This window comes from Melospiza melodia, chromosome Z, assembly GCF_035770615.1.
Source record: "Melospiza melodia melodia isolate bMelMel2 chromosome Z, bMelMel2.pri, whole genome shotgun sequence".
NCBI classification, from domain to species: Eukaryota; Metazoa; Chordata; class Aves; order Passeriformes; family Passerellidae; genus Melospiza; species Melospiza melodia.
Window position 1 is genome coordinate 13,440,957 of NC_086226.1, and position 22,433 is coordinate 13,463,389.

At 41.3% G+C, this 22,433-nt stretch overlaps 1 protein-coding gene across 2 annotated transcripts in view; it reads right to left on the reverse strand.

Moving 5' to 3' along the window:
- Positions 1–11,930: 11,930 nt before the first annotated feature.
- PLCXD3 (phosphatidylinositol specific phospholipase C X domain containing 3) overlaps positions 11,931–22,433 on the reverse strand; it is an 80,032-nt gene continuing 69,529 nt past the window's right edge. Inside the window, exons 3-4 of one of the 2 annotated variants that reach the window (XM_063179851.1) lie at positions 19,191–19,327; positions 11,931–13,736 (exon numbers count right to left, since the gene is read on the reverse strand). In XM_063179851.1, coding sequence (XP_063035921.1) covers positions 13,714–13,736; positions 19,191–19,327 — 160 coding nt within the window. In that variant the 3' untranslated portion in view covers positions 11,931–13,713. Of the gene's footprint in view, positions 19,328–22,433 lie in introns of both variants that reach the window. The other variant, XM_063179852.1, reaches the window with a different exon arrangement.

A 22,433-nucleotide genomic window follows, 5' to 3' on the forward strand; every position in this document is an offset into this window, starting at 1 on the left:
CCATCTCTGGGTATAAACAGGCTGTTCTTTCAGACAAGGATTAGAAAGGTCATGCTGTATTGGATCTGGCTGAAGTAAAGTTCACAGCCCTTACAGAGCTGTGCTTTGTATTGGCAGCTGGGTGGGTGTTGATGAGAGATCAGGGTTTTGGGTGCTGCTGGGCAGAGCTGACCCTCTGACATCCCTTTCCCCACCAGAGGGGATGGGAGTGGGCAAGGTCCTGGGAGGCGACACAACCAGGCCAGCTGATCCAAGCTAGCCAAAAGGACCATCCTTACCATATGACAACAGCTCAGATATCTAAGCTAAGGGAGAGAGGAGGAATGAGGGGGGCATTAGTGAGTTTCCAGTGTTTGCCTTCTGGAGGAACTGTTAACATGTGCTGAAGCCCTGATCAACGGGAAGTATCCAAACATTGTTGCTGATGGGAAGTAGAGACTGATCTTCTTCCTCTTTAGCTCCTGCACCTGCACATCTCCGCTTGTTTCTTTCTTTTTGCTGAAATAAAACTGCCTTACCTCACCCTGCTGGTTGTCCTCCATCCTCTTCTCTCCCCTGTCCCAGTGAGAGAGGGAGAGACAGAGCGACTGAGTGGGCACCTGGCACCCAGCCAGGGTCAACCTGCCACACAGGCTTACAAGAAAGGCCATAAAATGACACTGGGAAGAACAGTAAAGGACTCTTCATTTTAAAATTGTTTTGGAATTTTGTGAGAGTGCTGGCTGGATTTTTTTATTATTATTAAGAAAATAAGAGCAAATCAAATGAGAAGATTCTCTGTTCTGTCAGACAGACTCAATGAGTGTAACAAAACATAACTATGAGGAGGAGGGATTAGTAAGAGCAAGTAGGAACTGAAAGTTTGGAGAAGCTTATGACAGCAAAGAAGAACACATTCTGTGTGACCAAGCTCATGAAGGAATTTTATTTATTTTTGAACAAGATACATAAATTAAAAGGCTTTGTATCACCACATTAATTCAGCTTCAATTTTCCTTGTGAATAAACTAGCTGACATTCAGCTTTACTGTCAGGAATTTTGTCTTCCTGTTCTGATGACCATAAAATCCTGGTGGGAGAATTAGAACAGTTGAGGAAAGGAAGGAGCTATGGCCTACAAAAAAAAAAAAAAAAAACATTTACCCAAAATACAAGCTATCTATTTAAACATGAACCAGTTGATGTCTCATAGTAGCTGTGGATATAGATTGCCCTTTCTAGAACCCTCACAGTCTGACTAAAATGAAAGATGATGTAATACAGAAGGAGTTTTAGGACTACTAGATTAAATAAAGCAAGATATCACCAAAACTGTATATGTTGCATTTGTAAGACACATTCAGCACAGTGCTGTACAAGAGGGAGCTAGTGCTGAATATCCTCCCAAGAGGAATCACAACTTTCTTGTTACAAATATACCCTTGAGCATGCGTGCATGTTTATTATAGCCAGGTTCACTGTTTTCTGCCTAACACAGGACAAGAATGCTGAACATGTGCTGCTATAATATTGATTTCATTTCTTCAATGTCAGTTGAGGTCTCATTGCGCTATTCACTTAAGAATTTATAAATATGAGCAATAACCAATCTTTTTCAAGTTGTCGGGGATAGCCATGAAAGATAGGTCTATAAGAAGTCACATCAGAACCTTGTTATCTGCACTCAGGAGTGTGATTTGCAGACCCACCACCACTCCCTGATTCCCTAAGGGGAAGCAAACACTGCTATTTAGTGCCTTAGTACTCAGTGCTGAGTCCAGGGCTAACATATGGTCAGACTGTATGGATCAGTGTAAGCATTCTTGTGTTTTGTAGGACGTGGCAATATTACTTTTAGGTCACAACACGGCTGAATCAAGCAGCAGCTTACAAAACAAGTCATGCCACCCTTAACAGTGGGTGGCACTGGAAATAACGCAGTGAGAACTTGTAGAGCAAATTATGGACCTACAGGACAAGACAAGTATGTCTGGTGTTTGGGTACTTAATGTAGGATTTTGAGGGTTGCTGACTGCTGTAAAGCAGAAACTCATCTTGAGATAAGTCTTGATTTGTTCAAAGTACCACACAAACAGGCTTCAATGTCTGGCTGGTGGCACTAAGGTAAATTGTGCCCACAGCCTCACAGCTGCTCACATCACACATTCCTTGTTTGTCAAAAGCCCCTTTTCACCTGATTTGATCCTTGAGCAACCCTGTGAAAGGAATTATCACAGACTGATGCAACCAAGATCCTCTAAATGCTATCAGAATTGAGTGCATTTTGGTTTCACAAGCACAGTTTTGTGTAGGGAGAGGACAGAAAAGGAGGGGATACTGTCCTGAAAGTAGATGTTTTCTTGTCCCTTCCCATGAAGAAAAAAGTCCATGCTAGTCTTTAGCAAAATATAATAAAATAAAAAATAGAAGAACCAGTAGAGATGTCTGAGGATGGCTCAGTTCACAATTAGCCACTGCAAAATTCCTGTAAAACTATCAATACCAGTGAAACAATCTTTTCATTGGAAATGCAAGTCAGTCTGACATGAAGTATTTTGAACCACTGATGATTCCCAAGGGGATGGATTCAGTTTGATTAAACATAAGTGAGACATAAATACAGATGAGACCCAGACAATAAGCTAATACATGTACTGCTTCAATAACAGCAGTAGGACCTCATGGATTTTGTAATTACTATGAAGTGGGTCCTTAAAGGATGAGATTTGCACAAGCCCCAGCTTAGTCTGAAGAATGAGCTCATTACAGAGTCAGACATCTCTCCTGAATTTCCTGAAAACTCTTTCAGCGACACACAAATACGCTCAGAGTTGCACACTTCATCACCTTCAAAGCAACAGGATCAGTGTAGCTTGGAGTCAGTGTTTCAAAGGAAGTATTCTTTCTGCCATCCGAACACACAGCAGCAGCACCTGGATGCGCTGTGGAGCCACGCTGATATCCTGACATGACTGGGAGCCATCAGGAAGGTGTTACCCAGACAGGAGAGCCAGCTGCTCCTTTGAAGACAAACTTTGAGGTGCAGTGAAGAAATACAAGAGCCTTCTCCATCAAATATAAGCAATTAACAGGATCTCAAATAACACAGCTTGGAGACAACAGTGAATCAAGGAAAATGCTGCTTTTGAAAACAGCTCAAAGGCATAGAAACTGACAGTCATTTTGTACTTTAAAATGTACATAGTATCCTTTGCAAAATGATGCAAAATCTCCGCCAGCAGATGGGGAGACTTCTTCTTTCCACCCTTGGGGAGCTGGGCATGTGAGGGACCACAAGCCTCCACCACTGCTGTCCCCAGCTGTTTGAAAATCCACAGAAAAGCTCCCACCCCCGAGGCTTTATGCTTTTTCCAAGTGAATACAAAGTGTTTGCAAATTAAAACAGCCGTATTATCTATGCACTTTGCAGAGGTATAAATGCCTATGAGGCAAGCTGCTTGACAAAAGGGGAGAGCCAGGGCACAACCCTGCACCAGAGATGCTGTAAGAGGCAAGCACAAGACAACTACCCACTAAAAAATTGCACATGACCCCAGACAGGGTATGCAAATACATATCAGCATCTGCTTGCAGAGGGTTTTACATTTGGAAGGTCAGTGTGCTCTGAACCATCTGCCCCAGAGGTTTTGTACAGCAATTCAAGGAAAGATGAATGAGAAAAAAACAGTAGACCAATGTGTTTTGTCCTCTCTTCCCATTTACTCATCTGAAGCTACCTATCCCCTTTGTAATCACAAAATAACAACATGAAAGTCCCCAGACCATTTTGTGCCATTACAAACATTTGTGCCATCTCCAGTTTTTAGGAGAGTATGGACTAGAATCAAGATATTCTATTTTCCACATCTATCAGTATTTAAGGGTTCCACACAACATAAAAGAGCCCCAGGAGGGGAGAATGGAAGAGCTTCAGACCAGTTGGCACACAGATCTTCTCATGGGGAGTTGCCTGGGGCTAAAGCCCAGTGATCATCTGGCATCACAAAAATAATTCTCTAACATGAGATATGTTGGCAACTTTGTGTTGAAATAGTGTGTGCTTCTGGAAACAAACTTCAAAACAGAAAAAAACCCCAAAACCAACCCCAAATTAATACATAATCTTGTAAATTATAAAAACACAGGACAATTCCTCTTTGAAGTGGGTCGTCTCTATCCTTTAAGTGCTTACACTTGTGGATGCATGATACTTAATGGGGCACAATCACGGTTTCTTATTTTCTGAGACAATAAAATATATTAAAAATAAAAATACATAGACTTGCAAAATGTTTGTAAATATAGTTTGGTGCAGCTCTTTAACATGGCTTTTCAAAAAAAATGAACCAAGTTCTTGCAACTCAGCAGGATAAATTCCAAATGTACCAAAATGGCACTTAGATTATTAATAATACAGTATTTATGACTTGCCTTTAGGTAAGAGGGAACTTCTACAAACCTGTGAATAAATCCCATTTATATTTATTAATAAACAATTTCTGGACATGCACTGGGTCTCACCAGATAAAGCAGAGTGAAAGTTAATGCTGATATTTTGCCCCCATATAATTCCACTGAAACACTTTCTTCCACTCATCTGATCTAAGCAATGCTAAAATGCCATAATAGGAGCTGCCAGACCTTGCCATGACACACCACTGGTTAGCAGCATAAGGTTTTTGTCCTGGTTTTGTCCATCAGGCCCAAGAAAGAGAAGAAAATAGTGCCTTGCAGCAGTAGCAGGTCCATGCATTTTGTTTGATATGAAAAGGGAGACATTCCAATCCAATTCTATATTATTCTACTCAGAGCTATGTGACTAAGAGTTATTACAAAATTTGTGAACATAATTCTCCAAAGTATTTATTTTATTTTCCTTGAAGGTCAAGAGATTTCTTCTGAACATCTGTGAAAAGGACCAATTAAAAAAAAAAAAGTAGCAGGGGGTACACTGAATAATTTAGTAAAGTGTATGTAAGTTCTCGATGTCAATAACTTGGTTTTTCAAATTAGGCTTCTTTTTTTTTACTCTAAGAGTTGTATTTATTTAATCCAAAATCTTATCTTCATTGCACAAAGAGAACATCAGAGGAAAAGCTCCTCAAAGCTTTCCTTTGATAAACATTATGATTACAGGCAAATTAAAGCACTTTACACATACATATTTGCTAACTGCAGCCTTTGCACAACTGATGCTTTCAATGTACAGAAAGAATAGCCCTGAAAGCTGAAAAGCAGCTTCATCACAAATTGTTGATTTACATTTCTCTTTGTCACATCCTTTAAGCCCTAATTGAGGACTCAAGGTTTAATTAAAACTAAAGCAGAGAGAAAAGCACAGGCATTTGAGAGCAGCACCAGCAGCAGCAGCAGCAGCAGCCATGTTTCCCCCCTCACAAGCAAACAGCCCAGAAATGCAAATGCATTTGCATGCTTTATCTGCTTCTATTTCTGGTTTAAAATCACCAATTCCTCCTAATCAGGCTAAACTGCAGCCAAATTTTATGAGGTCAGACCCATTTAGCTGAACTCTTAATAACTTGAGGTCCTGCCTGATGTGTGTTCCACTGGACAGAGTGTATGGGTAACCCAGGGCACCAGCTCTTAATAAATTATTGCAAATAAAAGCCAAAAGCCTAAATTTCTTGTATCTTAAGTACTATAATGGCTGGCTGTGTTTTTCATGCTCGTCTTCTGCAGTGAATGTAACTATTCTCAGTCCTTGCTGAAAGATCAAGTGTACTTCAGCACTTGCTAGCAACATGTGGTATAACAGCCCCCATTAGCTTTCAGCAGCCTTGACATCCACAAGCTTGGCCTTGCTGCCTGCCAAAGAGGGGCAGCTAATGGCCCTACCCTGCACCTCCCACTCAGCTTCCAGCTTGCAGGCTCAAAATCACAATGTTCAAAATTACAATGTTCACAATCACAATGTTCAGACTATGTGGTCAGTTCTTACAGCGGTACTGTCAGATTTTTGCAAGAAGATTTTTGCAAAAGCTTCCTCCTGCCTTCCCCACTACACGCAGACCAATTATGCAGATGTACAAAGAGTTCCAGCCAGGTTTAGCTTGCTCATTTAGCTGTTGTAGTAAGGAGAATATAGATTATGTGATTTTCTTGCAGGCTGTGTTGTCTGCACAAACAGATGTACAGAGTAATAATCCTCATATTACCAAAAGAGCACCTGATCTGACCATATTAGAGTTTTAGTGATGCAGTAATTCAAGTAGGCGACAAACTCATCTCCAAAATGTTTGATTAATTGCAGCACTGCTATTTTATGCAAGTCCATGAATTGTGGACATGATTACCTGTTTGCATAACTACATAGTTAATCACCCCAAAGCATTCCATGTGGAAGGTTGCTTTTGATCTGGAAAAGGCTTTCATAGTCCTTATTTCCTTGAACATGGAGCAGGAGGACACAATAGCTTGTTGGATTGGACCATGGGACAAGGCGTGGGGACGGGTTTGACACCAGGCCCTGTGACAAGCTGCAGCTCCAGCTAATGAAGTGCTCCTGGCTCTCCACTCTGCTCTACACCATATGCACAAATATTTATCCCACAAAACTATTGTCACCCAAATGTGGACTGGGAAAATATCCAGGCAGTCTTATGAAAACCAGCACATCAAACAGATGAACGAAGACACGACAAAATCTTTTCCTCCCAGGAAGTGTTTTCAGCACCTGATAATCCCATCTAGCCAAGGGTATTAGGAAGGATTAAATATGGAAATAAGTGAAGCTGAAGTATTCTGTGACCCTATGATAACAAATCAAAAGGGTGCTCAAGGGGGCACTATCCAAGCAGAGCTTATCTTCATATGCAAATAGTATGAATTAATTTTTTTTTATTCATCACTAAACAAGTGCTATCAGATTTTGATTTGCGTGCATCACCTTATTTAGCATTAAAAGTAGTATTTGTTTATTTCTGTTAGGAAAAAAACTGCTTCTAAGCACTCCCTCAGCACCAAACTATTCACAGCATAGGAATTTTGTGAGATGAATCCATTTTGTGTATTAACAACCTTCAACAAATATGCCGTTCATGAATCTGCGTAATCTTCCTTTGGGCTGATGAAGACATTCAGCACCCATCCCAGCATTCCGTGGTAAGAAGTGTTGTGGTGTAACTACCCAGCTGGTGAAATTCTCTCCTTATGCCTCTCTGAACATTCCTCTGGAAAGATTAAGGTGACGTCTCACCCTATTGTTTGTGGGACTGTGCCACTCGTGGTTTGATAGCCAGCTATGATTCTTCCTCCTGCCAGCCTCATCTCCAGTCCAAGGAGTCCCGAATTCATCTTTCCTGAGCTGGAACTTTGCTGTAACTTTGCTCTTCCCTGTTGCCCTGACTGAATCTTCTTAGGCTGCCACATCTCCTTAATACTGGCTAACCAAACTGCACTGGTATTGGTGGTGCCTGGATGAACACATAATGATGTGCTGTACTTTGTTCCCATCTCTTTCCCCATGATCCCTACTGTGATTTGCTTTTTTGACTGTCAAAGCAAATGAATTTTATTTAAAACATTAAAACATTATTTAAAGTCTGTTTCAGTGCTGATGGTAATGGTCAATAGAGGATTGAAAGGTAGACAGAGGGATGACAAATCCACATTTCTCAATAGCCTGGAAAATAGACTGCAGACATTTGCTCTTTGTGTTCACTGTTAATTGCATATTTCATTTCAGTTAAAATATAAAATCAGACACTCTTGAAGCAATTCCAATGGGATTATTAAAATGTTTTGGCCACTTTGGGAGCACGCAGTGACTCTGTATGACCAACAAGGTCTAAAGAAGGTAAAAGTACACTCAGAATGTTTTCTTTCCAACAGCTTTCACTCTTTCTGTTTCTCAGTGCTTTAACTGGAGGAAAAGCAGAGATGTATTTTATAGGGTTGCAGTTGCATGACACAATGGAAAAGAGGTTTGTTCAGATTTTGGGTTAAGTGTTTAATGAACGTGGGTAAATCTTCCCATTACTGCAGGAAAATAATGTGATTATTTATTAAGTGATTTTTTATTAAGAAACCAACACTCTAAAATCTTTTACAAGATCTCTGATGGCATGTGTCAGATGACTGTCAAGTTGATGATAGAGCACTAGAGAAAGGTGAAGGTGGCAAACCCTGACTGCTTGGCCGCAACAGATCACATCTTCACTCGGACAGGCAGGGCTTGGAAATTTGGGAACAAGGAATTCATTCAGGTATCACGCAGTAGCATGACTCCCTCTACTCCTGGATTTGAATGCAAGCTGAGAGACAGGTTCCACATTTCTGAGTTTCTAGAAAAGCAAAGCCAGAGGACTTAGACTGCAGGCTTTTTTTTTTTTTTTTTTGGTATTCCTAGGTAGGAACTACTATCCTGGCTGTTTCACCAGTGTGGCACTTGACATATCCAAAACACAACCCAGCTCACGCCCTCAAATTCTTCCTTGAAAACTTTACAAGCTTCAGAAATGTGATGGCTACTCAGGGAACAGAAGTGGTTTGTTCAGACAATAGTGTTGCTAATGAGGATGGTGTTTGCAACCCTGGAAACCGTACAGGTAAAAGGAAACAAAATGTATCTGCGTAGATGGCACAACATTAATGAGAAAGGAGCATGTGTATCCTGTAAATCAAGCAGGAGATTTTAAAAACTCACTTCCTTTTAATCAGAATGCTGTGAGGGAGCAATGGCTAGCAAGAAGCACTGCAAACTCCTATGTGCCTCAGATTACTGTTCAGTCTTCAAGTTTCTTTATTTTCTTGGCTTCATCTGGCTCAAATATTTTTGTTTGAAGATGATGGTGCTCAGGTAGGTCTTTCAGGCCATACTTTCAGGCTGGGATGAATCTGTGTGATTGTGATAGAGACAAAAGAGGGCTGGGTCTTCAAGTGCATCTTCCCCCTCTCCAATTAACCCCCTCTCCCCCTTTCCAAGGCCTCTGATGTTCAGTGTAGTTTGTCTAAGGTGGGAACACCAGGGTGAGTATTGCAGGAGGAATTGTCTGTGTGACTGCACAAGCAATATATTCCAGAGATGGGGGAGCTGAGACACTTGCATTGACTTTGGTGCACATTGGCCTGCTGAAGGGCGATGCCTGTGTAACTTAGATCAAATTTACAAGGTGCTTATATAGCTTGAGTTATAAGATATAAATATAACCTGATATATCTACATAACCTGATATCAGTATAACCTAAATAATGACTTTTTATATATCTATATAACCTGATACTTATATAACCTGAATCATAACTTTTTATACCTATATAACCTGAATAATGACTTTCATACCTACCTAACCTGATATAAATAACTTTTTATGCAATGTATTGGCTAGTATAAGGTTAAATAGTTGCTTAATGCTGAATAGACTAAAAAAAAAAAAACCAACAAAAAAACTCACCAGGTGGACAGCTTTAGAAATAGAAAAGTGTGGTACTAATGAGAAATTGGCAAGTGCAAAGGCAATTAGCCACAAAACTAAGAATTTGGTTAGGGCCAGACAGACCGAGGAACAATGTAACTGCACATGCTCTGAAGACAAAGTTGAAAAGCTCAGATGTGAAGATGACCTTGGAAGCCTTCATCAAAGGCCCCTGACAACCCCCTAAGTGGGGAGGCACAAGTGCAGTGCAAAAGAACTATTTACAACCAGGAGATCATACTATGTAAATTGGTTCTGGCACGTATGTGATGATGTTGTAGTGACATAGTGACACTGAGCAACACTTATTGTACAAACAAACCACAGCACTAGACAAAGGTGGGTGAGTTAGGAGGAGAAATCCCCCTCACCACCAGGGCTGCAATAAATGAATACCTGCTCTATAGACATCGGTCTGTGGGGATTTATTTCTATCCTTTTGGGCATCAAGGGTATGAAATGCCGCTGGAGTCTGGAACAACTGGGTCTTCCAAGATTGCAGGCAGCTTCTGTGGGGATATTCCTCTGCCAACCCCACCCCACATCCCCCTACCCCTTGCCAGCAGGGATGTCTGTAGAGCTCATCCAGACTGAACGCTTGCTATTGGATGTGTGGGGGAAAGCACTAAGAGCCATCATGCTAAAATCAACCCCATGTTTGACTCCCCTTCCAGCTGACCAGCTCCTGCTGCAATGTGTGCCATCCCCCATATGCTCTAGTCCAGTAGCAATACATTGTCAAGAGCTCCAGATTTTTATCCCTCTGTATGCATTTTGGCTAGCTTTTAATAACCATATGAAATTTTGGTATCACTTCCAACATTTTAAAGAAGAGATAGAAGTTTTGTTGATTGATACTGATCCAAAGTAACACCTGCATTTACTGTTTAGTAACCACTTAAGCAATGGTGAAAATTTAGTCTGTGTACTGACCAATTAACACGGACCTGTTGGTAAGATGGTACCTGTGGAGTAGAAAGAAGTAGGGAGACATTTTAAGCAGCAGGCAAATTTAATTCATGGGTTTCTGCAGGGAGACACTGAGACTTGCTCATCTTTCATGGCCTCTTCTACTGCAACCCTTCAGCCTTCACCTGGGCCAACTGAGAGGTCAAAAAGAGTAGGAGGGCACTGTACTGGGGCTTCGTTTGCCTGTGACATGGTAGGAGAACTGAGCAACAGAAGCTGTCCTGGAAAACAAAATTTCTGGCCTTGTTAGGAAGAAAAAGTAACCCAAACCTTAAATTTCAAGCTTGTGCCATGCAGAAAGGCTTTAAGCTTTTAACATACCACACCCAACTATGGCTGGAAGATGAGCTGCTTGCTGCTCCTGTGTACAGAGCACTCTTGCAGGGAAGTTTTCTGCGCCCCGTTCTGAGGGGGGTCCCTGCACCCCACAGGAGACACCAGGGAGAAGTTGGAGGAACTCCCCTCCTCACTGCAGTGTCCTGGAGCCAGACTTGGGGCAGCAGTCAGTCTGCTCCACTGCTCCTGCAGGCCAGCTTTGGTTTGCTCCATGGTGGGCTGTCCTGTGCTGCGCTGGGCAGCACTGTGGGATGGCCCAGGGCACAGCGAGACAGGCTGGCACTCCACAAGGGCAATTCCCACATTCCAGGCAACCCCAGGGGCATGAGCTGCACTGCCAGCTCTTGTGCTTTGCTGCCTGGGCACACTGGGGCTGGACAGCCCCACTGGGGAAAAGAGTAGCCAAGAGCCCACAGTGTCCCTGGAAGCATGGACACACCACGGACAGCATGGACACTCACAGCATGGACACACCATGGACAGCATGGACACAGCATGGACACACCATGGACAGTATGGACACTCATGGCGTGGACACACCATGGACAGCATGGACACACCATGGACACACCATGGACAGCATGGACACACCACAGACAGCATGGACAGCATGGACGCACCATGGACACACCATGGACAGCATGGACACTCATGGACAGCATGGACACACCACAGACAGCATGGACACACCATGGACAGCATGGACACACCATGGACACACTATGGACAGCATGGACACTCATTGCAGAGACACACCATGGACAGTATGGACACTCATGGCATGGACACACCATGGACACACCATGGACACACCATGGACAGCATGGACACACCATGGACAGCATGGACACAGCATGGACACACCATGGACACTCACAGCATCCCCTGGTATTGGACATGGACACACCATGGACAGCATGGACACACCATGGACACTCACAGCATCCCCTGGTATTGGACATGGACACACCATGGACAGCATGGACACACCATGGACACTCACAGCATCCCATGGTATTGCAGGGTCCCTACAATAAGCAAGTCAAAAGGAGACTGCCAGTGCAATTCCCCATGGGACAGTCCATGTACATCCCTAACATAAGAGCACAGCCTGTGTCTAATATATGGCTCCACCCCATGACCCCAAACTGTGCTTAAAAAGCCTCTTGCGTGAAAAACCTTAAATGAAGCAATGAAGCCATAAAACAAGAATACAGGTACCAGAGCTTTATTAGATGTTTCACTGGATACAAAGAAACTGGATTTTATATTACTTTTTTTACTCTAAATGCACATTCTTGTCATAAAAATTCACATTTGCTATACAGAACTGTAAGCATTTTTAACACAACATTTATTAAAGTACCATTAAACAGATCCTAAAACGAGAAGGTGCAGCTCTGTGAACCTTTGTGGGCATAACACACAGGGAGCTCCATGTTCTCAGTGTTACACAATCATCCTTCCCACCAAAACGGAGACAAGTCATTCAAATGCATTAATGCTCACTGGGAATAATAAGGCTTCTGTACAGAGACCCTGAACAGTGTCAGGAGGCAGTGTGGCAATAACACGCTAAAAATCATCACCTAGATGATACTAAACTACTGATGACTGAGGCAGTCAAAAACTTAACTGTCCTGGCAAGCCCATATAATTTTTCTTTTTCTTTTAAAAATTGTGGTTTTAACCACGTATTTTTATTTTCAGTAACAGTAATTACAAATAACTCCAGGATTCTGCTTTAAGGATCCCCGCTTCACAGCAAAACTAATTGCAGCTACTTGAGGATTTTTTTCCAATCAAACTGACCTCTGTAGGACCAAAGGCTGAAGGAGAAATTAGTACATGCAATCTTGCTGCAGAAAAAAACCTCTAAGTGCACCTCCCTCTGAGGAGATACTCATTGGCCAAGGTGATGCCTCTTCAAGGGGATATGTGTGCATAACTCGGAACGTGGAGATAAACCATCCTGGGACATCAGATGAGGCCCACTTCCAGCTTTTAGCCCCACACATTTAACATCTTTTACAACCATGTGGACTGCTGTGATGCACTGAGGTTGACAAATATCTAATATTTACAGCTGGCAGGTAACGGGATGTCATGCACAAGTCCAGATAAGCAGCACTGAGCAGAGGCAAAGGAGAGAAGTGGGAAGATGCTGCATTTTAACTGGACAACTGAAGAGGCTCTGAAATCAGACTTGTGCCTTCCCTCAGTCACTGTTCAGGTGGATCTGACCGAAGCTGACCTCATACCAAACGTGCTGCTGGAGGGCAGGCATCCTACTCCAACCAGCCAGGCACAAGGTGGGCACTCGCTGTGTTTAGTTAGTTCCTCTATCCTAATTACTCTTGGCATCAGGCATCCTAAACATAAATCATGAAGGGAAAAAGCCAGGTCTAGCTGTGGGAATAGTACAGGAATTGTACCTGTAGGCAATGTAGAGATTCCTAAGTAGGCCCTGCAGGGATAGAGAATTATTAGAGTATTTTTATTTAAAGCTGCCACAATTCCTGAAAGCAGAATGCTGTATACATGGGCAGGCCAGGCCATGCTGATCAGCCTATGGCATTCACAATTTTTACATAAGGATTTTTTTTTGATAGGTCCAACCTACACTGGAGCAAAGTTCAAAGCTCTTCCTGCAAATTTAAAGCTATGTTCCAACACAGGACATGAGCAGTATTGCATAGCATCCAGGCACTTCCTTAAAGCCAGGATATCCCCATCCTCCTATCATGACTATGTTCCAGAAGATGAATTTGAGGCCACTCAATTACATGATCACAATTCCTGCTGCCATCAGCAGGGGCTGTGTATGTGCAGAAGTGATTTGATCTGTAACACACTGGAAACCATGTCTTTGCCACCTCGTACAGTCAAGGCAGTTGATCAGGCAAACATCCTATTCTGTATTTACAAATCTGTAAGTGAGCTCCAAGTAACTTCAAGTTTAACTCCTTCGTGCCAGAAAGTGAGGGAGTCAGCTCTATGGACAACCCTTGGTAACATCTGAAACAGAACCGATAATTATGAGATTTAACAATATTATCCTAATGCATTAAGGCAGGTCACATAACTGCCCTTTTCCTTTAGGATTAATTATTATTTCCTCGTACACTGTAGACAATCCATAATCCCATTTACACACATATCTACGAAACAGCAGCACAGTAAAAACTAAATAGACCACTGAACTCCAAATACTTGTAATCAGTACATTACACATACTATACAGCATATTTTAACCTCATCATTGGGTAAACATATACAATTCAGAACAGCATTGACTGTATGTAACACAGAAGCTACCACTGAGACATGGCAAATACATCATACACTATTAGCTTTTACTTCACTGAAAAGGAATTTAGAACTTTGAAATGGTGTTACCTGAACTCTTGAAATCACCAAATGGCCTAATCAGTTACTAATAACTAGTGCTTCATATACTAAATTGAGGATAAACAGCACTGGAACTGTGTTTTCAGGGCACTCTGCTTTCTTTTTTTATTTTGTGGAATTAAGCTCCACATTTTTAAATTTCATTTGCAACACAGCCTATCATTACTACACAGTGACTCTCTGCTCACTCTCATCTCAGGGTAAAGGCTTAGTAACTACTTTGAAGTTAGTAGAAACTGTCTAGATTTGTATGAGTATGACAGAAAGATTGAGCCCAGCAACAGGGTCATACATTCCCTCTCAGCCATGCATGCATATATATTTTTATGTATATATATACATGCTTACATTTAAAATAATGTTTTGAAATAGCAGGACCTACAAAACCAGTAATGTATCCAACAGCAAAAGAATTCAAATAACCCATTAATTCTAAAACTATGTTCCTGCGGTCTGATTCCGATTCTCCCCTCACCATACAAGGCAGGAATTGCACTCCAGGAACCACCTCCTGTTTGGACTGGATTTCTGCAGGTTGGATCAGTATGGAACAAAGATATCTCAGCATGTGTAAACTGAAAAACGGAGCCAGGTGGGTTTACACAGCTGAGACATTCTGTTTGTGCAGCACAGTTGCCATTTTCCAAGTATGGGTGAAAAGAAAGGATTAAGAAATCACATGAAACTGCCAGAAAACAAGAGCACTCGATGTATACATGATGAACATAGTGAGGGGGAAAATAAGCAGAAGAAGGAAAAAAATGTTTTGGCAGTGAATGACATGACAGTTTGAGTAAGTAAATGCTTATACAGATCAATAGTGTAGACAGGTGTTTTTCCTTGATGGGCTGATTACAGCCAACTAATTTCCCATGCAAGATTCCTCATAATACATGTGAAGAAACCTTCCAAGTTCATGGGATCAGAAGAAGACATCTGACCCAATCCTGCAAGCACATTTCTGGTTGAAATCAAAGACAATTTTTGCTGCATATGGGTGGCAAAACTGGGCTCTTGAACGGTCCAGTTGTGCTGCATAGTACTTTCTGGCTTGTTCTTTTTTGGCAAGATCCCCAAACAACATCAACAGGGAGTGCATCTCTATCAGGACTTAGAGTTTTAGGCCCTCTCAGATGAAATCTTCAGAAGAGCATGGATAGTATATCCCCACATGCACTTTTTTCTTTTAGTTATTAAGGCAAGTTTGTTTACCTGTTCCTACCATAAAGTGCTGTGCTTCTCCAATAGAAAGATTGACAGCTAAATGAAAACACATTTTTTCTGACCAGAATTTAAGATTTTGCTAGCATCCTTCCCCATTAATGGACAAATGATAAATTTTGTCTGTTATTGTTTCTTGTCAGAGGATTCTTTTTTGCTTTGCTTTTACTTTTTATTTATTTCCAAATGAGAATTAGAATAAAATTGACACTAAGCAAACATTTCATAACAATACTAACAAACTCTAGATAGCTCTATACTTATTCATATATACAGGCACACACACATACACTTTTTAAAATACAGCAAAGCATTTGCCTAGAGTACACCTCTGAGCAAGCGAAAAGCCTGGTGTGTCTGGTGTGTGTTTCAGCAGGGGTACCACCAGAAACCTGGTGCTGGTGCTCTCAGATGAAACAGAATTTCAGCCAGAATAAAAAAAAAAAAAAAAAAAAAAAAAAAAAAAAAAAAAAAAAAAAAGGCAAAAAAAGAGAAATCTAATTTTCACTCACCACCCAATGATTTGGATCACTTTACTGTATTAAAATTATAGATTAACTCATTTGGCTATATTTGAGCAGCTGAAGAATCACAGGAGGAATCTGGAAACAACCAACTCCAGCTAAATGGAAAACAGAGCACTTTACACTACACTGTCATTAAATAAGCAAACATTTTCATATTTTTATGTAGGACATCCACAGAGAAGTGGGCTCAAAATTTATTTTCATGTTTTATTTCATATATCTGTTACATAAATTTTACTGGGAAAGCCTATGGAAACCAGAAACAAAGACTATCAAGCCACTCAATAACTTGCTTAGTTGTGGGTGAAAGCATTAAAGTCATACCCTTTGTTCAGCAAAACCATGACTTGTGACTCTAGGTAAATTTTCGACATGGTCTGGATGAAGTTTAAATGCCATAAAAAACCTAACTAGCTTAGATCACAGATTTCATTTGGGATGACTTGTACAGTCCTAACATATACAGAGGAGAATGCTACTGAAAGACCCATCATGACTTCATAACAGCTGCATGGTTTTTTTCAAACAAATTTATAGTAGTCCTGTCCACAACCCCAAAGATCATTATGCAAGTGTACAAGGATGCATGTGTTATACACACACATTTAAAAGTGTCATTATACTACATATAAACCTAAATTATTCTTTATTCTACATTCACATGTGCATACTCTTTTTCCAAGTACAAAACAGCAGGAAGTGTTCTTTTTATTTCACTCCGTAAACTAAAGCTAAGAAACCCCTTATAATGCTTGTTGCCTATCTGTTCAATATGGCAATTTCTGAATTCCTAAACTCTGATGGGAGACAGTAGTCATTATCATCTGACATAAAAGAGCAATGGACTGTATGATGCAATTCTCTCTTCTCACTAAACCAAAAGTTCTAGTAATATCAAGTGAAATTTGACCTTAATTCTATCCCATAAATCCTTGCAATGTTTCAAACATTCCCTTGTGAGATGTTATAGCATCTATTGTTTTGTACAGGTGAGATGTTTTATTTTCCAAAGTCGCATGAGTGTCTATTGATGTGTCCGGGAGATGAGACTGCCTGTATTTTATCCAGTTAGGTGTCATACAGTTGCAATGTCATACAGTTGCTCTCATTTTATAAATTACTGAATTTTCCATTTACTTTTTATATATGTTTTTTTAAAGCTAGGATGATCAGCGATTTTGTTGCTGGAACAGTGCCATTCAGTAGATTTTCAACCTTGTGTTAGGCAGTATTGTATCCCACAGACAATTTAAGGACTATAGAGTACTGTTATTAGCTAGAATTGAACTACTGCATTCTTCAGTACAGGAACTTTTCACTGATGAAACTGGCACTGATTTTTTTGTAATCAGTGGAAAAGTGTTCTGCTCATAGCTGCCTTAAAGAGAAGCTTAGACTGCATCTACTTTTAAGGGCAGTTTCAGTCTTGCAGAAATCAGGTTTCCACCACAGGACAAAATACTGCACATGTTAGAGTATGCACAACTCACCTTTTGGTAATCCATGCTAAACAAAGTCATTTCCATATTCAGGGCACGGGATCAGGCTCTTACATAAGATTAATCCTGGGGAGAAGTGGCACTCAAAGCTGGCCTACCTGTGTTCCTGATGGAACCAGGGAAAATATGGACCAGCAGCTGTCCCTTAGAGGCTCATATTGTGACCAGTGTTATTTAATATCTTCATTAATGATGCAGATGAGGATTCAAGTGCACCCTCACCATATTTACAGGTAACACTAAGCTGAGTGGCGCTATTGACACACCTTCAGGATGGGATACCATCCAGATGAATGTGGACAAGCTCAAGAAGTGTGTCCATGGGAATTTCACATGGTTTAACAAAACCAAGTGCACGGACAGCCCCTGGTGCCAGCCAGGCTGGGCATGAGCAGCCCCAGAGCAGCCGTGCCCAGAAGGGCTTGGGGGTGCTGTGGGTGAGAGGCTGCACATGGCCCAGCCATGGCACTCCCAGCCCAGAGAGCCAAACGTGTCCTGGGCTGCACCCAGAGCCCCGTGGGCAGCAGGGCAGGGAGGGGATTCTGCCCCTCTGCTCTGCTCTGCTGAGACCCACCTGGAGCACTGCATCCAGAGCTGGGGTCCTCTGAACAGGAGGGACAGGGACCGGCTGGAGTGAGCCCAGAGGAGGCCATGAAGTTGATTAGAGGGATGGAACAACTCTCCTATGAGGAAAGGCTGAGAGAATTGGGATTGTTCCATCTGGAGAAGAGAAGGCTTTGGGGTGACCTAATTTTGGCCATCCAGTACCTGATGGGAGTCTACAAGAAAGGTGGAGAGAGACTTTTTACAACGGTGTGTAGCAACAGACAAGGGGGAGTGGCTACTGAGAGTGGGTTTAGATTAGATATTAGGAAAAAATTCTTTGCTGTGAGGGTGATGAGGCACTAGAACATGTTGCCAAGAGAAGCTGTGGTTGCCCATGCCTGAAAATGTGTAAAGCAAGGCTTTGGATGGAGCTCGGAGCAACCTGGTCTAGTGAAAACTGTCCTGCCAATGGCCAGAGTGTTAGAACTAAATAATCTTTAAGGTTCCAACCCAGGCCTTTCTGTGATTACAGAGTTAGGCCAGTATCACATACCTGCTGGCTTGACCTGATGCAGAGACATTGGAAAACCCCCTTTTGAGAATGAAAAACAAGCAGGATTCCATCTGTGCTTTGTGCAAGCTACACAGTACATGATGTCTACTGTCCACTGATTATGGTACATAGCACGTCATGTTTACTGTCACTGATTATGCATGTGTTAGAAGCATGACTTTGGATTTACATCACAAAGGCGTTTAAACCTGCAGCTCATTGATAAATATGATCAGTTAAACCACCTAGCAGATGAAATGTAGCAGCTGAAAATTTTTGTGCCAGATATACTGTCCTCAGTCTCCTGGTGCAATGCTCACACCATTGGGAATCCTGCTGTGAGCAGGAAGAGGACAATATATACATCCCCTTGCTCTGAAAACAACAAATTTCTTGGCACTGTTCATAACCACAGAAGACACATGAATCACATTTGGTACCTCATGGAGAACCAGTAAATGGCCTTCTTTTATCAAACACTGTAAACATGTTTAGTTTTGCTCTTCACACTAAACACAAATATGAAAAATGATACTAAATGATGAAAACATTTCCCTTATGCCCACCCACTAAAGCCCTAAACACCTCAGTGTGTTACAAGAAGATGAGTGTTTTACAATAGAATCCTTTTAGAATACAATCTTTCTTTTTTTTCAAATTCTGAATAACACAACAACACACATATCACAGTACTATCAAGTAGTGTCATCTTCACCTTCATCCAGAGAATAGTTGAGCTTTATGACTGTGCTGATAAAGTCACCAAGTTCTACAAAATCTGCAGTGATAATATTCACACCACTCTCTCCTGCCTTCTGAGTTCGGACCCACTCCATCATTGCAGGAAGAGCCCTGAGGAGAAAAGAGGAACAATAATTACTCATAAATGACTGAGACAAATGCATCAAGGCAGGTTCTACTGACAGTGTCTCCCATCAATCTTACTTGGTTCCTAAGGGAAAGAAACCAAGTGAGACAGGACACAGGTGACTGCTCAAGCTTTTTGAAAATTCTTTTTAATTTTCATTCTCTGGGGAAATAATATGTTCACTGCACTTCAACTTCTCAGTGGAAAAGAATGGAAGGAAGATAATGCAGGCTTAGAGAAATTATTGATTTTCCTAGGCACAAGGCAAAATTGGACCATGGACAAGATACTTTTTGATATCATCAAAATATGACTCCAATGGATTTGCTTATGGAAAAAACAGTAACAGAGAACTCAAGCCATTTGCAAAGCATGTTTGACACGCACAAGGAAATGCTGAAAATAGTATTTTGAGGAACACAGAAACAACCATGATTCCTACTGTATAAGTACAGCATATACCAAAACCCCTTTCTTCACCAGTACTGATACCCAAGCCATGAATTAATTAGACTTAATCGTAAACCAGTGGTTGGTAACTGAAACAGAAAGCACCATAGTCATATCAACTCTTTTCTAAGATGGCAGATTTTAATTATGTCAGATCCTTAGCACAGGAATACTGGGGTCTAAAGGATATCTGCCTAACTGTGCTTCTGAATATAAAGAAATTTTTCTGACATTTTTCTGCGCAAATACAAACTAACAATCACAAGAAACATCTCTGAAAAAAATAAAAGGCTCCTTAGTCCTGCTGAGGCTGTCAAGCAGCAAAATCCAGGATTTAGGAGAAAGAAGTTAACAGAGTTCCAAAAAATAAGGTACACATTTTTCAGAAAAAGTGTATTTTTCAGAGAAAGGGCATTTTTCAGAGAAAGGGTAATTGACCATTGGTACAAAATCCCAATGACTGTGACAAACTCTGCAGCAGTCTTTAAATCAAGCCTGGATATCATTCCAAAATTATACTTTTGGTCAACCCCAAGCTACTGAGTTAAATAAAAGAACCTAAAGTCTGGGCAGGACTGCAGTCAGTTTAGATGAACATTGTGTTCTCCCTTTGCTCTAAGATCTATAAATCTGTGGTTTCCCCTAAAGCAGCATGTTGTGCAGCCTTTTTCACAGACACAAGGTACATGGAAAATTTTGGTCTGAGAGTAATTTAAATGAAGGTGAACATGTTGAATCTATATCTTTTCTCACAAGCTTTAGGAAAACTGGTCTAAAGAAAAGAGAACTATTAGCAGAGATTGTACTTGTCAGTGGCTACTAGAATCAGTCAGTTTTAAAAATAATTTAATACGGAATAAAACCAAGCAGCTAAAATTATTCCTCTATGTGATTTCACAGAAGAATACCAAGGTTTTCTTTCACCAAAATGTACTTTTGAATCTACTGTAAGACCCACATATCAGCAATACATTTTATTTCAGTCATTGATTCAGTATGACTGAAGCGCTTGTATGTATGCACACAGCTCATGAAACCAGACTCAAGCATTCTGCTGCGTATGAGCCCAGCCAGCACCTTCAGATGTAAGTTTATGTAATGCTGAAAAGCTGCACTCTGCACAGCTGTAACGGGACACAGGTCAGGTGTTAAATACCTGGCAATGCCTGGACTACTTGGAAAGATCTGCAATCAACCAGAACCAGGACAGATCTCAGCGGAACAGCACAGACCACCAAGGTGACAAAAGACAGCTCACAGCAGCTGTAAACTCCACTGAATCTTCATATGTGAAAGGTACTGCTGAACTCTGCTCAAAGATACAAGGACAAACCTACGAGAATGGCAGTATCCATTCCTTCCTTCCTTCCTTCCTTCCTTCCTTCCTTCCTTCCTTCCTTCCTTCCTTCCTTCCTTCCTTCCTTCCTTCCTTCCTTCCTTCCTTCCTTCCTTCCTTCCTTCCTTCCTTCCTTCCTTCCTTCCTTCCTTCCTTCCTTCCTTCCTTCCTTCCTTCCTTCCTTCCTTCCTCCTCCTCCCTCCCTCCCTCCCTCCCTCCCTCCCTCCCTCCCTCATAACCTTGTTATTTTACTCCCCATTGAGGCATAATTAACTCCTTTTGTTGTCTTTTACTTGTTCTGAACCTGGTTCTAATGTCATTCTTTCTTCACATCTTACAGTTTGCTGTCCATACACTTACCCATATCGACCAAAATACTGATTTCCTTTTCCTGATGTGTTCTTAGTAAGTCAGACTCCACCAAAAAGTCATGCCTCCTTTTGATCAGTGCTTTATCCTACAGTCAGCCTGCCTTGCCATTTCATCCACAGCTGGCTTTGTTAGTTGAATGGGTTATTTTTGTTTTACTGATATTTCATACAGGACACAGTTGCATGACCCTCTGCTTGTACATAAATTGCTAGATAAAGTCACGGAAATCTTTTGTTCATGAGACTAGAAAGCATTTAAAGATAAGTCAGAAATGAATCACATTATCAAACAAAAAGCTTATTTGCATAGCAATGCCAAATAACACAATCCTATTAAAAAAAAAATGATAGCTGAAGAAAATATTCCACTGACCTTAAAGATTTTATGTCAGCTCTATAGCTCTCTTTATGACAAAAGTTAATGCAAAAACCATACAGATGATCTCTTCCCCATGTGCCATCCTGAGAGTGGATTACACCAATGACTCTAAAAACCACATGTTGCTCAGTTTCAGTGTTTATCTGAAATGCTCACAATAATTATTAGAATAAGCTTGCTTTAATATTCCTCGGGGTGCCTTTGTGGTAGCAGTACAAACCTTGCTCACCCTGCCTTGTAATTTCCAAATTGTGCCTCAAACTAGTGATTGTTCTCACCAAGGGTTTTACTCAGGCGAACAAACCACCTATATGACTGAGCTCACAAAAGACCAGTACCTACCATAGTCCTCATAAATATTCTTATGTGGTTCTCTGTCAGACATGGGGGAAGCTTCTAGAAGCTTCTCACAGAAGCCATCCGTGTAGCATCCCCCTCTACCAAAACCATGCTACTCAAACTCAACCCATCCTGCTGGGACTGTAAGAAATTATTTTATGCATGAGCATATAGGCAGAAACCTCTCAGCCTGCAAACCCTAGGAGCATCACTGC